Below are 16260 nucleotides of genomic sequence, written 5' to 3'. Positions count from 1 at the left end.
AAATGGTTAAGCTCACATGGTCCACCTACTCGAGGACACAGGGTCTGAACACAAGGCAGCCCTTCTCTCCCCGAGGGCTCTTCTCCCAGACCGCTGCCTGCTGTGCCCCTGGACACAGGCCACAGCCTTCTCGTGCCTGAAGAGGAACTACTGGTATTACATGGAGAGAGAAGAGGAGTAAGTGGACCATCAGACCAAAACACAGCAGCGCGGGCACTAAAACGCAGCTGTGCAACTCCGTCCTACCAGAGTGACCGAAGCAAGCCCAGCCCCCGTCCCAGACTTACAGTCCACTTTTCACCCACACGGACTGGGTGTAGAAGTGCAGGTCCTTGTTCAGAACAGAGTTCACAGCCTCTTCCAGGTGTAACTCTCTCCCCTCACAATGTTCCAGAGCAAAAAGGCTAATGGAGGGCTCTTCAAAAACCTAACAGCAGAGAAAAGACAAAAAAAGCATCACCATACAGGGCAGCCATACCTCAGTGGCTCCCAGTCAGAACGCAGGGCACCCTGGACCCACTGCTTCTCACGGGCGTGTTGTTTACCGCTCTACCCTCTGATGGTGTTGTAGTCAAAAGTGCAGTGGCGAGGTCAGATTCCATTACTAATTTGTACTCACTTCCTTTGTATACTAAAGTTGAACTTTTGGAAAAGCAATCTTAATCTCGTAGTGAAAGTGGAGACCTGGCTCCAATCACATGTTAAGGTCTGGTTGTGCTGTAATACGGACCACATTTTGGTCCTGCCTTGCTTTTGGCCGGCAAGAGAATAAACACAGAACGGAAGGGCACTCTCATTTCCCAGGAGGTCACGGAAGCAGTCACTGAGAAAACAAGACTTCATTTCTCTAGGCTCTTAAAAACATTCCTAGGGGGGAAGAAAAGGCATTTCTCATTTAACATCAGCGACAAAAAGCCAGAATGCACAGGGATGGGAGTGATTTCTACATTAAAAGTAAGTATTCGCCCAAGCCCTCATGTCAGACAAGAAGAGAATCAATTTTGTTCTTTTTCATTCATGAATATGTACAAGGTACCATGCTAGGATGGGGAAGAAATCAAAACAAGTTCACCATCCTTGTGTTCGGGGCGTTACTAACGAGTGGCTAAATTAGGAGAACTGTGCAGATGCTGTAATGCAGTCCAGGGCGGAGAAGCATGTGCCTTGTGAGAGTTCCTAGTGGAAGCCTGGATCCCTTTTAGCAGAAGGGAGCAGGACTCAAGGAAGCTTCCCGGCCATGGTGGTGTGTGAGCTCAGTCTCAAAGGATGCAATGGATCTGGGGGGCCCTAGGGAGAATAGAAGGAAGGCTCTCTGTGCAAAGAAGGGAGACAGAAATATGTGAGTCACGTTAGGGAAATGGCAAGTAGACCCCCTTGGCTCCAACACAGAGTCCAACAGGAAACAGCGTCAGGTGCACCTACTGTTTGCTACTGTGTATTGAGTCGCCCGCTTCTCCCTGACACCGACAGGCCAGAGCCAGATTTACTGCCTGTAAACTGGGCATCCCTGAAGGCTTCTGGGCAGGGGACTAGGATTGGGCTGAACTATCCATAAAGTGGTACATGAGAAGCAGAGCATGAGTGGAGGGACTGTGGATGTTCAGAACAGTAAATAAACGGTCAAACACCCGGCTCGTTCAGGTGACCTGCAGATATACTTGCGTAAGAGCAAAATGCACTGTGAAAGCGTTATCCCTGGCAGCAGTGTTTGCAGTAGCAGAGGACGGAGAACGAATTCAATGTCTAACAAGAGGGCACTGATTAAGTAAATTACGGCGCATTCACGGAGGAATCCTGTACCGCTGTAGAAAGAATGAGGAGATTGTTACAAAAGCTCTGCAAGATATATATCTTAGGGGCAAATAACCTCGCTCTGCCCCTCAGAAGCACTGTGACTTTGGGTGAGTCACTTCATTTCTTGGTACCTGAGATTCCTCACCGGTGAAACAGTGTGTGGGGAGAGACTGCAGACAGGGCACACAGGCTATTTTTTTAGAGAAGTTTGATGAAGAGGAGGAGGGAAGTGGGCTGGGGGCTTCTGTGAACACCCGTGGGCCCCGTGGAAAGTGGCAGCATCGGAGGAAGAAGCTGAAGAATGCTCGGCAAGAGGGGTGGTTCTAGGGAAGAAGGCAGTGGTCTGACCCCCTGTCCCGTCAGCTCAGAACCTCTGACTGGACTCAGTCCCTGAGGGAAAGGATTGCTTTGAAAAGGATGAACTGTGCTTCCTCTGAAATCCGAGGAAATATAGAAAAAGAATGCCAAGATATCTCTAGGGTTTTAAATTAGGTAAACGCGTGAGTAATTTTCTCTGTACGTTATGTGGCAAAGGTTCCCTGTGGGTCAGGGAAGGCATGAAGCCCTGTCCAATAGGACTTCCTGCAGCAATAGGAATGTTGTGTATCTGTGCTCCTCAGTACGGGAGCTACCAGCCACACGTGGCCACTGAGCATCTGAAATGTGGCTCACGTGACCATGGGAAGTGAATTCATTTTCTTTCATTTTAATTTATTCAAATTTAAACAACCTCACGTGGCTAGTGCTGTGGTGTCGGATAGTGCAGGTTTAGGGGTTAGAGGATGCTGGAAAAGAAGGTGCGCATCACTGTGTGCAGTGAGACAGTCAGCCATGCGTGAGAAAGCTGCCCCGGAGCGCTGATTTTCCTTCAGTAAACAGCAAAAACTGGGTCAGGGATGGAAATTCATCTCCAGTCACTGAGTTCCTGAGTGACTGCAAGCAAGATCAAGCTTCTCTTCTGCTATCTGCAAAATAGGAACTGGAAGCATCCCAACCATTTATAGAAGAAATATCCATGTAGGAATCCAAGGCAGCAGTAGGTTAGAAACGCAGCCAACAGCCAGCTCTAAATTACCCACTAAAACTGGTGACTGAAAACAAATGGATAATCAAAATCCACAGATAAGCCCCCGACTTTACTGCTGGACTTTCTCCAGCATCTTCACCCTCGAGCTTTTGAAAAAGCACTTCAGCGTACCTCACACATCTACCCACTGAGTTACTAATTAGTAAGGAAGGGCAGACAGGCAAGGGGCCTGGGTCTGGCTCATGGTCAGCCATCAGCAACACTCTCCCCAGTAGAGTTTGCTGTGACAAGAACAACAGACACTTACATTAAAGGCATTTGATGCTGACATAATATTTTCAGTTCCACAGGGGAAAAATTGAAAGCTTACTTGGGGATGTAAATTAAATGCTAAGTAATGTTCTAAGAAAAATGTATATTTTCCCTCTTCCTTTTGCAGAACGCCACAAAGATGTTTTTAAAAGACTGCCATTGTCACTCAGACTGCATCAAATTCACTCCCCCATTCAAAGACAATCTAGCAACAGTATATCTAAAAATTTATGTTAAGGTGACAATGCAAAATTTGATGGAAAGGATCACAAAAATTGTTTTAAAAATGATGATGGTGGAGAGGGTATGCAGCTCAGTGGTGGAGCATGTGCTTAGTTAGCATGCAAGAGGTTCTGGGTTCAATTCCTAGTACTTCCATTAATATCCATCCATCAATCAAATAACCCCCCCCCAATTAAAAACCTAATAAAACTTACTTAATTTTTAAAAATGACAATGCAAGAAGATTAAGGAAAAAATTGTAGAAAATGACTGAGAGTATTTTTATGAGTTTAAGAATCTTCTAAGAGACCCAATACACTAACGGGTAAAGAACACAAACCAACAAACAGCATTAACCAAGGAAGAAATATGACTAACTGATGTGGAATAATCTCCCCCCTCTCCACTGACAACAACGGGTATCATCATGTGGTCCAAACTGTCAAACTTTTCATCTTAGAACATCTGTTGTTTCTAAGCTTAAGGTCATTCCCCCTCTAGATGTCTGATATATATATATATATTTAAATTGACTTTTCTCTATTTAAGTTGTTTTAATTTAATGGTCTTAATTCACAAATATACAGTTGGATCTTGAATAACACAGGTTTGAACTGTGTGGGTCCACTGACAGGTGGATTTTTTCCAATAAAAATAGTATGTGTATTTTCATTTTATGGATATTTAACTAAGTGTGGGTAAAAGTTTCTGTTTGATTAGAGATCAAAATATGTGGAATCAAAAGAACTAGGTTTGAGTCCTGATTCTATCCAGACTGTTTCAGCTTCCTGCCCTTGGGTGAGACATTTATCAGTTCCCTTGTTTTTGAGGCAGAAGTAGCAGTACACAGATTTTCCACTGGCTGCTGGGGTTGTAGGGGGAGGTCAGTGCTCCTAATCCTTTGTGTTGTTCAAGGGTCAACGGCACTTACATTTATAAATGTACTTGATTCATAAATGTGCTGAAAGGTTAGAAAGATTAGGAAGGTAATCATTCAGAAATACAGGGTGCTGAAGAACTATTTCAGAATCTTATTTTTCTGACACATTTTCCGAACATGAAAGTAGAGATATAGACTATTAATAGTCTTCAAAACTGAAGATGACACAGTAACTGGAACTTTCCAAGGACAACAGAAACTGCCAGAATTTAATTACAATTTGAGCTCTACAAATCTCTTGGCCTCAGTCCACACTAACTTAGAAGACAGCCAACCATCTGGGGCCAAAGGCTCTTCTTAGGTGTCAGCAGTAACAGGACATTCCTGCTGGGTCAAGTCTAAGCCATGCAGAGAGGATACAATTTCTAAAAGGAGGATGTGGTTAAGAAAGAAAAAGAATACTTGAACAAACGAACTTTCAATAAGGAAGAATGGAAACAACTCATCACTCCTCATCCCATCAACTAAAATGATATTTTTAAGTATTACAGTAATAGTAATTAATATATATGGCATTTAATATGTTGGGCATCATATGTACACACACACTATAGGTAGGGGATTGTTGATGGATGGATGGAGATACATATATCTGAAATCCAAAAAAGCTCTAAAACTCCAATTTTTAAAAATCTAATTCATTTGGCAAAAAACCTAAGTAGAAGACTATAATATTTATCCAACTTGCATATAGCTATGATTATATTTTGCTACAGAAATAGAAATGTGCTTAATTATGGGGTGCTGCCCAGAGCCTTTCTAAGGGTATTCTCTTATATGCTATATGTGAGCCATATGACTTTAAAATGTGAAAAATGCCATATATCCAGAAGGAACCCTACTTCAGGATGACACCTGCACTCCAGTGTTCATAGCAGCACTATTTACAGTAGCCAAGACATGGAAACAGACTAAATGTCCATTGACAGATGACTGGATAAAGAAGAAGTGGTTATTTATACAATGGAATACTATTCAGCCATAAAAACCGACAACATAACACCATTTGCAGCAACATGGATGTTCCCGGAGAATGTCATTCTAAGTGAAGTAAGCCAGAAAGAAAAAGAAAAATACGATATGAGATCGCTCATATGTGGAATCTAAAAAAGAAGAACATAAATACAAAACAGAAACAGACTCATATAGAATACAAACTTGTGGTTGCCGGGGGGGAGGGGGGTGGGGTGGGAAGGGATAGACTGGGGGTTCAAAATTTGTAGATACTGACAGGCATATGTAGAACAGATAAACAAGATTATACTGTATAGCACAGGGAAATATATACAAGATCTTGTGGTAGCTCACAGCAAAAAAAAATTTGACAATGAATAAATGTATGTTCATGTATAACTGAAAAAGTGTGCTCTACTCTGGAATTTGACACAACATTGTAAAGTGACTATAACTCAATAAAAAAAGTTTAAAAAAATTAAAAATAAAAAAAAGCTAAAGCTCTAAACTGTTCTTAGAAACAATGAACAGTACACATATGTAAATTTAAATAAATATTTTTTTAATTGCTAAAAAAATAAAAAAATAAATAAATAAATAAAATGTGAAAAATGCCAAATCCCAAAATACATTCATGTTAGGGATCACAGAACTATGTTCACTCATGTAATCCATCCAACATCCCACTGACATGGGTACCATTATCATCCCCACTTTACAGATGAGGAATCAAGGCACAGGTCACATACTGTAAGTAAAAGAGCTGGCATTTAAAACTAGACATTATGGCCCCAGAGGCCATGTTTTTAACCCTTACCCTCCGGTTCTAAAATGTTCTAAGTACCAGTAATTTTACCATGTAGAATATTTTTGATTGGCAGGTGTGATATTATCTCCAGGAGCTGACTTCATCTTGCTCAGAGGGGAAGTATCTGTGACCCTTATTCCTACCTACCCATCTACTTAACAGGTGTGCCCACCGTCTAAATTTGAAGCTCTGAGACCCTGGGTACAAGCACTCTACTAGAAGGAATGTATTTATATCAATGCATCTTCAATATAATTGGATAAAATTTTAAAATCCAACTACTAATTTTTGACTTTTTTAATTGAAGTATAGTTAATTTATAATATTGTGTCAATTTCTAATTTTTGACATTCTTTAAAGCTACACAGACTTGAACTAGGATTTAATAATGGGGATGAATTTATACAAATATATTTCCTTTTTCTCATGTAGTTTCCCTAATCATCAACTGTATGAGTTTAAGACAGGAAAGAGAATGTATGTACTTTATATATTTTTTTCATTCATTTTTATTCATATAATAGGTCCTTGAGGTAGAATGAAGTCTGTCGAATGGTCTTTTCCTAACTTTATAGATGAAGCAAATATTAAATTATACTGATTAGCTTGGTGTCATTATGGGGCCAAGACTTTAATCTTTTGCTCTAGGGAGCACAAAAACCATAACTTGAAAGCACATAATCAAAAGATTTTTGAAATGGAAATATGTTGGTGTCCTAGAAGCATGGCTTGGATAATCACACAGAATGTCTCGAGTTAGAGTCTGTGTTAAGACTATGATGGGGGGAGAAGGGGAGAGAGAGATTGCTGACAAAAACATAATCAAAGGGAACGTCCCCTTCAAAGACCACATTTATTGGAGAAAAAGAGGCCATCCGGGAAGTGAGAACAGAGATGAAAATCACTTGGACAATTTATTGACTGACTGTTAATACTGAAAACAAGGCGTGAAAATCTTGCCTTGCTTCTCAGTGCTTAGAAGGGAGAAGAAAGTATTCAATTTAGCAAACATTTCTGAATTCCTGCTGCAGGCCAGATAATTTGCCAAGTGCCTAGGATACTTAAACAAGTTCGATCTCTGAGCTGAAAGGAAATCCTGAGCCCTGATCTCTAGCAAGTGTCCAAAACTTCCTCTCCTGGTGTACAGAGCCCTTCACGTTCTGATCTCCAGCCGTCTTTGCGGCCTCATCTGCCAGAGTAGCAAAGTTAGCTATCATCGTTTGCATTTCAGCACTTTACATCCTTATCTGCCTTAAGCAGATCTTCACGCTTCCAGGTATTTCCAGTTGCCAAGTCCAGTTGAATCCTTTTGTCCCTTATCAACTGTCTCTCATCATCAGCTTTCTTCCTCTCTCTGACATTTCCACCTTCCATTTTTTTCTGGCTCTTTCCTTTTGAGCAATAAACATGCCCACTTATTTACATACACACACACACACACACACACACACACAAACCCTACAGACTTGTACATTGGCACTCTACAGTTCTTTGAGTTTCAGATCACTGCTTGTGTGGAAAAGATGTTGATAGCACCTCAGGATGTTATTTGGTTAGATTCTCAATATAACATGTTATTTTATTTTAAAAATATCTTGCAAACAGCCACTGAGAACAGCCCTATCAGTACAGCTGACAATATCACGTCACCCTAATCTTTGCCAAATGAACCATGGCTAAGAAGACTAAGGGCAACTGGACTGAATTCAAGGAAAGTAAACATAGTGTGTGCTTCAGTGCAGAGAAATACCAAAAAGATATCTGAAATGAAAATGTAATAGAAGGCTCATAAACCTCTAATTAGACTGTAACCTAGAATCTTCTAAGCCTGGCCTATTTAAAATAAAATCATATAAATACCTTCAGTCTATCAAGTCTTGATGTTGTACAACAAATGTTAATTATTGTCTATGAGGTATTATAATATTATTGTGTGTTTTCATGTGCTAAAGGCTTCACATGCACTAGCTCATTTAATCCTCATTTTATTAGATGAGAAAGCTGAGGCTTAGAGTGGCCAGAAATATGCTCAGGGTCACTCAGCCAACACGTAGTGGTCTGTCAGCCTCCCAGACCAAACTCTTCTACAGTGAACTATAATCCCCTTCATAAAAGCTTCTTCCATTTAACTTAGAAAATCAATTTTACTTTCTAACTCATCTTTTTCCTTTTTAACAAAAAGGTTATAATACATTTCAAAAAGAATACATAATACCTAGATGACCATGTATCAGCACCCAGAAGTAAATCATTTTTACTATATTTTTATCAAATTGTATAAACAAGTAAAACATAACTTGTCCAGTTGAATTTTAATTCCCCCCTCCACTACCCTGAAGCTGTCGTGAATCTTTCTAGCTCTTACACATCCTTACTGTAACATCCTTAGTAACACGTGAACCTCGCCTACTATATTGTATTTCCTTTTATCAAAATGCTGTATAGTTTGTTCCATCCATAAATGATGCATCAAACATCCTTATTTTTCCCTCATCACAACTGGCACTCCTTCCACTACCTGTGTATGAATAATCCCACTTCTCTACCATTAAACTAAATTTTGGTGTTGTCAGATCTTCAAATCTAAAGTAAGGTAATACTACCTAATTACTGCTTTAATTTGCATTTACTTGATCACTAGTGAGGTTTAACATCCTTTGTATGTCCTTAGCCGTTATTCTCACATCTCTGAAGTGCCTCTTCATATTCTCTGATTTTTGAAATAGGCTTTTATTTTTTCTCAATTGATTTGATATTCTGTACATTAAACCTCTGCAGTTTATAAAGGTCTGAAAATATATTCTTCCAATCTGTGGCTTGCTGTGGTTGGTTCAGTCAATGACTAATGTCCCCTCACTTCCACTGCCCTCCCCGCCACCCCCCAAAATATCCACATCCTAATCTCTGGAACCTGGGAGCAGGTTACCTGATATAGTAAAAGGCACTTTGCAAATGTGATTGAGAGTTAAGAATCTAGAGATGGGGCTATTTGTCTGGATTCTCTAGATAGGCCTAACATGGTCACATGGGGTCCACATAAGAGGAAGGCAGGAGGGTCAGGGATAGAGGATAGAGAGCGGAACTGGAGTGATACACTTTGAAGATGAAGAGGACGACGAGCCAAGGAACGCCAGGGACCTCTAGGAGCTAGACAAGGTAAGGAGACAGATTCTCCCTTTGTGTCTTCCAGAAGGAATGCAGTCTTGCCGGCACCTTAATTTTACCCCAGTAAGACCTATTTCAGACTTCTGACCTCCAGAATTGTAGTATCATTTCTGTTGTTTTAAACTACTACATTTGTGGTAATTTGTTACAGAAGCAACAGGAAACTTGACACACTTGCCTTCTACCCTTCACTGACTTGTATGTTCTACTCTAATATCATTAGGATAGTCTCCAATATTTTCCTTTTAAGTTTTTTTTTCCTTACAGTTTTATAGAGATATAATTGACACACACAGGACTGTATAGGCTTAAGGTGTGCAAGATGATGATCTGACCTACACACGTTGTGAAATGATTGCCACAATGAAATAAATGATTGCCACAATAAGTTTAGTGAATACCCATCATTTCACATAGATACAAAATAAAAGAAATGGGAAAACAATGTTTCTCCTCATGAGGAGAACTCTTAGGACTTAACTCTCTTAACTTTTGTACATAACATATTGCAGTGTTAATTCTGTTTATCATTATCATATCAGTGTTATCTGTTTATCATTACATTCTTACTGCTTATCTTATAACTAGAAGTTTGTATCTTCTGTCTACTTCCATCCAGTTCCCCTTCCCCACACCCTCTGGTAACCACAAATCTGATCTTTTTCTGAGTTTGTTTGCTTGTTTTTAAAGTATAAGTACTTGACCTACAACACGTGTGAGTTCCTAGTGCACAACACAGTGATTCAGTATTTCTGCACATTTCAAAACAATCACGATGATAAATTGTCATGTGTCATCATACAAAGATATTTCATAAGTACTGACTAAATTCCCCACACTGTACATTTCATTTGAGTTGGTTTTTCACATTTAAGTTGCCATTAATCCATCTGGAACTTATCTTTGTGTCTGGAATAAGGCAAGATTCTAACTGTATATTTTTCCATGTGAAGGGCCAACTGTCTTTCATAATAGCCCCACTGAAATGCTGTCTGTCACCTTCCAAATTCCATTATTTATGTAGGTCAGTTCCTGTGCGGTCCTATTCTGCTGTTCTATTTGTCTCTCCTTGCACCAATACTCACTATCTTAATTACTACTGATAAATAATGGAAGACAAGTGATCCTGCCTATTGTTCTTAAAAATAATCTTGGCTATTCTGAACCCCCATCTTTTCCAAATTAATTTTAGAATGAGCTTGTCATGTTTTACCACCACTACCACCCCAAAATACAAAAGATTCTGTAAGCATTTTGCCTGAAATTTTATTAATTTGGGGAAGACCACAGTATTTACAATAGAGTCTTTTCATCTATAAAAATCTCTCTCCATCTTTTATGTCCTTAAAGAAGTTTGTACAATTTTTCTCACAAAGGGTTTACTTGGCTTGTTAGATTTATTCCTACATATCCTCTATTTTAACTGCCATTTATCTCGTATCCAGCAACTTTTAAAGAATTCATATGAGTCCTAATAACTTGTCAGTCGATATTCTTGACAACTTTGTTTCTTGCTTTAAACCTTTTTTGGTTTTAATCTTATTAAAGTGTCTAAGACTCCAAATTAATGCTGAATAGAAATGCTGATGGTTGAGAACTTTGTCTTCTGCTTGAATTTAAAAGGAAATGCTTCAGATGTCTCACTTGGAAGTATGATGTTTACCGTAGCTTTCTGTTGGCCTTCGTGTTCAAAATGTACACTGGAGTCACTACTATTAACTACACATGAGTTCAGCTGAAAATTTAATAGCAACTGAACTCTTCTACACTTTATAAAGTCATTGCTTCCTTTCATCTGTGGCTGGATTTAGAGCCTTCTATTTATAGCTTACCCCTTACTCAATACTCTTGCACAGAATGAATTACTGCCTTGCCAATTCTTATTTTACCTTTTAAGATCACTTATGTCATCACAGTCATAAATTTCATGTGAACTTTTCCTTCAACCTCTTGTTATAATGTTTCTTTTGCTTTGCCTGCTTATAGCTGCCAGGATTGGATTATACTTCAAAGGAGGCCAACTTCCATGCCAAGCCACCATGGAGACACTGAAGAAGTAACAAGCAGACTGCTGCTCCCACGGAAATGGAACAGAAGCAGGTTACCCCACACACTACTAGACCAATGCTTTAAACATTTTACTTAGGTTCCCCACCCACCTCTAGCCCCTTACCAACAGTTCTGGGGACTGTTCTAATGGCATAACCTTACTAAAGCTAATATACCATCTTATTCCCTCAGACCATGTGAGTCTTAAGTCTGGATATATTGTTTTTCATGTCCAATTAGAAACATGCCCAGGATACTAGAGGCTGTCAAAGATTTAAAAATACTTGTTCTAGCAGTTTCTTTACAGATGAGTTAACTGAGGTCAAAATAAATTAAGTGATTTGTACAAGGTCACCCTAGTGAAAAGCAGAACTATAATGTATGCTCACAGCTCCTTTCACTATAAAATGACTGCAAATTATGCATCCATGGACCCCTAGAATGAAACACATGTCTGCACAAATAAAAATCAGCCTGGAGCAAACTGTCATTTGCAAGACTCACTGATCTTTTTTTTTAACTTTTTTTATTGAGTTATAGTCATTTTACAATGTTGTGTCAAATTCAAGACTCACTGATCTTGTATGAAGATGGAGTCTTACGGCTCCTCAGTATTATACCATGATGACACTTTTAGCACTAAGTCACAGGGTGTCTAGGAATGCCAACTATGGGTAACACCCTCATAATTCTGCAGTTTTAGCTAATAAAAGCAAAATTGAAAAAAATAATGAAATTTTGCCATTTGCAACAACAGGAATGGACTTGGAGGGCACTATGCTAAGTGAAATAGGTCAGACAGAAAAAGACAAATACTGTATGATACCACTTATATGTGGAATCTAAAAAATATAACAAAGTAGTGACTATAACAACAACAACAACAAAAGCAGACTCACAGATTCCAAGAACAAACCAATAGTTACCAGTAGGGAGAGAGGAGGGCAGAGGGGCAAGATAGGGGTGGGGAATTAAGAGGTATAAACTACTATGTATGAAATAAATAAGCTACAAGGATATACTGTACAACATAGAGAATATAGCCAATACTTTATAATCACTATAAATGAAGTATATAACCTTTAAAAATGTGAATCACTATATTGTACACCTGTAATTCAGATATTATTGTACAGCTATTATACTTCAATAAAAGAAAAAGAATCCAAATAATAATAATAAGAGCAAAACCAAAAAATCAACTCATATATATGTAAAGTCAACTTAACCGGATGTCACATTCCCCAGAATGAATCCAGAATCACACTGCATAGGCAACAGTATTAACCAATTTACAGGAAAAGGCCTATCAGTCCCTAAGTAAGAGCACAGTTGTGGAAGGAATCAGAGAGCAGGTGATGTACACTGTGTCTAGAATTTTCCATAGAAAGAAGACACAGAATCTGGAAAATGCAGCCACAAGGGGCCCTGGGGAAACGGGAGGGGCCCCTTTTGTAGGGAATGTTAGGCTAGGGAAGTTACTCTCAAGACAACCACCATTTACCCAAATCTTAAGCTCAACAAGTAACATTCTGGTAACTAATTCAGTTTCCTAGGTTCTTCCAGAGAGGCACAGAAATGCCCAGGACAGAATTCCCAAGGATTCTAGTCACCAGAATCCACCTACTACAAATCACTAGGTTGGCCCTCTGGCTTACCTATCAGTCTCCTAGGTCTGATCAACTCAGGGCCACCAGGGTGAAGCACAGTTGACGTCACCAAGGATGCAGTACCTGTTGAGGCTGCTTCCTGGTCAACCTGCAGGTCTTTGCTGGGATGCCCAACCTCATCTCATACTCCTTCCATTTCAACACCAAACCTACTGCCTAAACGTGTCTTCAACAAAGACCTTTCAAAAATTTAAAACATACCTGGGAAACGCATTAAGAAAACTAACATGCTCTTTAATCAGTTTTTGGAGTGAAAAGGCTGTAGCTCTCAAGTCCCTCCCAAGAGGCACCTTCACCTGCACTGCCTGGATCCCACAGGACCAAACCAGGGACATGCAACTGCACGTTATATCTTGTGTAAAGATGTTTCTTTTCTCTATATATATTTTCACTTCTAATTTTAATTACTCATTTTTGACTTTATGAATGTAAGAGAATTTTAACTCTTCAAAGAAAAATAGTAATACCACCAATTTGGATTATCTAAGTATATATCTGCTGGTTTTACCACTACAATTTGCTAAGAAAATTCCTTTTTCAGTAAACGCAGACTACTTTCCAATGCCTTTTTCAGCCTTATCAATACCTGGAGAGACTGACCAGAATACATTCTATTTTTGGGGGGGTGGGGGATCAATTAAGTTTATTTACTTATTTTTAGAGGTGGTACTGGGGGATTGAACCCAGGACCTCGTGCATGCTAAGCATGCACTCTGCCACCTGAGCTATACCCTCCCCCACTATTTTGTTTTTAACCAGTTTTCCTCCAATAGACAGGAAGCATCAGTAGCCATTTAGTCTTTCCAAGCTGGTGTCTAAAGGCCACTGAGACACACCAGAATGCTATTTTTATTCTTGCTCCTCAGCCAAGACTCTATTCTTAGCCTGATACCAAGAATACTCTCTCCAGGAATGCCTTGTGAAATAAGACCACGTTGCTGAGGTTGAGATCAAAGATCCCGGTATGATCATCAGCTCTGGTTGAAAGGTCTGAGTCCCTCCTATCACCATGTAGGGCTTCTAGTCATCATCGTGTAAATCTCAGCTTTGACCAGATGCTCCTAGGGAATTATAACTAGGCATCTTGAAAATATTCCAGATCCTCACGACTTCCTCTGCGTAAACACCAGTAACCAAGAGCCCAGAGTGAATGTCCCAGATAGCTATCCTGTTTTTCTCACATTTAAAATTCTGAGTAAATATGATAGAAAGGAGAAACTACTTACTCTATATAAATGTAGCCATCTCAGGTGACCCAGACAATTCTACACACCAGGCAGGAAAGCCCTAGTTCCCCCAAGACAAGGTTTGAAATGAAACCAGTGGTGGTCCACGCCCTAAAGTAACATTGTAAGCCTACGTAGCAGACAAGTTGTCATGTGACTTCTCTAATAGAATAAGAAAATGATCAGGTTATTATTTTTTTTAAGCAGCTATAACAATTACAACCACGATACTCATAGCTAATACTGAGCACTCACCATGTGCTAAGCATTTTACAGGCACCATCACATGTAGTGACCCAGTAGCCTTATGAAGTACTACCACAGACGAGAAAACTAAGTAACTTTGCCAATATCATCCAAACTGGTTCAAGTATTAACTTAAGCTCAGGCCTCTATTGCTCTAGTTCCTAAATTTTGCATTCTGCTAAAAAAAGAAAAGAAAAATACCAATCTCACACTTAGGCTGGATTTCATGAGTGAATCTCAATTTTACAATCTACAAGTCACTCATTAAGATTTTTATATTTTCCCTTGTATTATTTCTTCCAACTTCACATTATCATTCATGGTAATTAAACTGGACAAGAAAAAGTCTTATAAATATGCATTCAGTAAGGAACTTACATAGTCAATGGGCTTGAGGGATTTGACTCTGGATGTTGGGCAACCACAGGAAGTAAGGTCAGCATAGAGGCCTTCTTCTAACACACACTGGTTATTGGAAATGTCCTCTTGGTAATACAGGAGCCAGCTGAAAAAGCAAGCAGTGAAACATTCAAACTCCATCAGCTGGCAGCTTGACTCATCATCATGCAGTGGGAACCAGAATGAGGAGTAGGACATAAAAGTCCTGGTGCTTACCACGTGCCAGACTACTGTCTCACTGTGCACTCAATAATTCTATGAGGTAGAAACGTGCCCTTATTTTTACAGGCAACACAACTGAGGTTATATGATTTGTCCAAGACTCCCCCAACTATTAAATGACAGAGCTGAGATTTGAAGTAACACATCCACTGTAAGCTAAAGACATTAGCTTCATTCAGTGCTTTCAAGCACAAAAAAACCTGGAATCAAATTATAGTGATTATTAAGTACTTGGACAGATGAGAAGTTCTTTTTGAGAAAAATAAAAATTTGTATACTTATTTAATGAGCTTGCTTTCAGTCTAGGATGAGTTAGAAGCCAGAGTCCTAAAAATTCACACAACAGTATTTAAGAATATGTCACCTGCACAGCTGATAGCTAGTGGAGATTTTTCAAAAGAAATGAACCCTTTAGAATATTCCATAGCAAATTACCTTCAACACAGCAGTCATCAAAAGCTTGGTTAAGACATGCCCTTTTGGAAAGAAGGAGCCCAAGGGAGAAATTAATTGGCTGTTACTATTTTAGCTTTCGTGTGTTTAAGTTCTAGCTCTATACTTTAAGATCACCAGAACTATACTCTAGCTAGACGACACTAACTTTTGATAACCACAGAAATGCTGTGTGCCTTAATTTACTGCCATGTCTTCTATGTAATAAGCATTTTATAGCCAATATTTATCAAAGGTTTTCAGTATTTTGGGCATGGAGCTAAGCCCCTCTGTGCATTAATTTTTTAGTCCTTGTAAGAATCCTCTGAGGTAGGTACTGTTATTATCCCACGTTTACAGAGGAGGAAACTGAGGTTCAGATGGTCCAAAGTGCTTAACGTTACAGAATGAGGCTGTGGTGTACCGGGCTCAAATCCAGATCTCTAAAGCACTACAGGCACTTAATCACCATGGTTCTTGTATTCCTTTATTAAAGCCATAGTTTAATAAACTACACATAAATATAAATAAAATATATAAAATGTGTATTTTGTATGTAGTTGGCCCTCTGTATGCACAAATGTCTCTTCTGCAGACACAGAGGCCTGACTGTACTAAGCTACTTTATATAAGGGACTTGAGCACCCGTGGATTTAGGTATATGTGGGGACTCCAGAGCCAATCCTTGCACATACCTAGGGACTTCTCTCCCCCCCATAAATATATGTGTGTGTGTGTGTGTGTGTGTGTGTGGTGTAAAATGTATACACTATATATAAAAAGTATATATATTA

At 39.3% G+C, this 16260-nt stretch overlaps 1 protein-coding gene across 2 annotated transcripts in view; it reads right to left on the bottom strand.

Moving 5' to 3' along the window:
* The window catches only part of CRYBG3 (crystallin beta-gamma domain containing 3), a 103459-nt gene that overhangs the window by 10796 nt on the left and 76403 nt on the right, over positions 1 to 16260 (bottom strand). For both annotated transcript variants that reach the window (XM_074361659.1, XM_074361667.1), the window contains 2 exons: positions 14792 to 14918; positions 288 to 427 (listed from right to left, as the gene is read on the bottom strand). In XM_074361659.1, the coding sequence (XP_074217760.1) occupies positions 288 to 427; positions 14792 to 14918 (267 nt within the window). The remainder of the gene's footprint in view (positions 1 to 287; positions 428 to 14791; positions 14919 to 16260) is intronic.

Source organism: Camelus bactrianus, chromosome 1 (assembly GCF_048773025.1).
Source record: "Camelus bactrianus isolate YW-2024 breed Bactrian camel chromosome 1, ASM4877302v1, whole genome shotgun sequence".
In the NCBI taxonomy this organism is placed as follows: Eukaryota; Metazoa; Chordata; class Mammalia; order Artiodactyla; family Camelidae; genus Camelus; species Camelus bactrianus.
The sequence above is the reverse complement of the archived record's forward strand: the minus strand, read 5'-3'. Positions and strand labels throughout refer to the sequence as shown.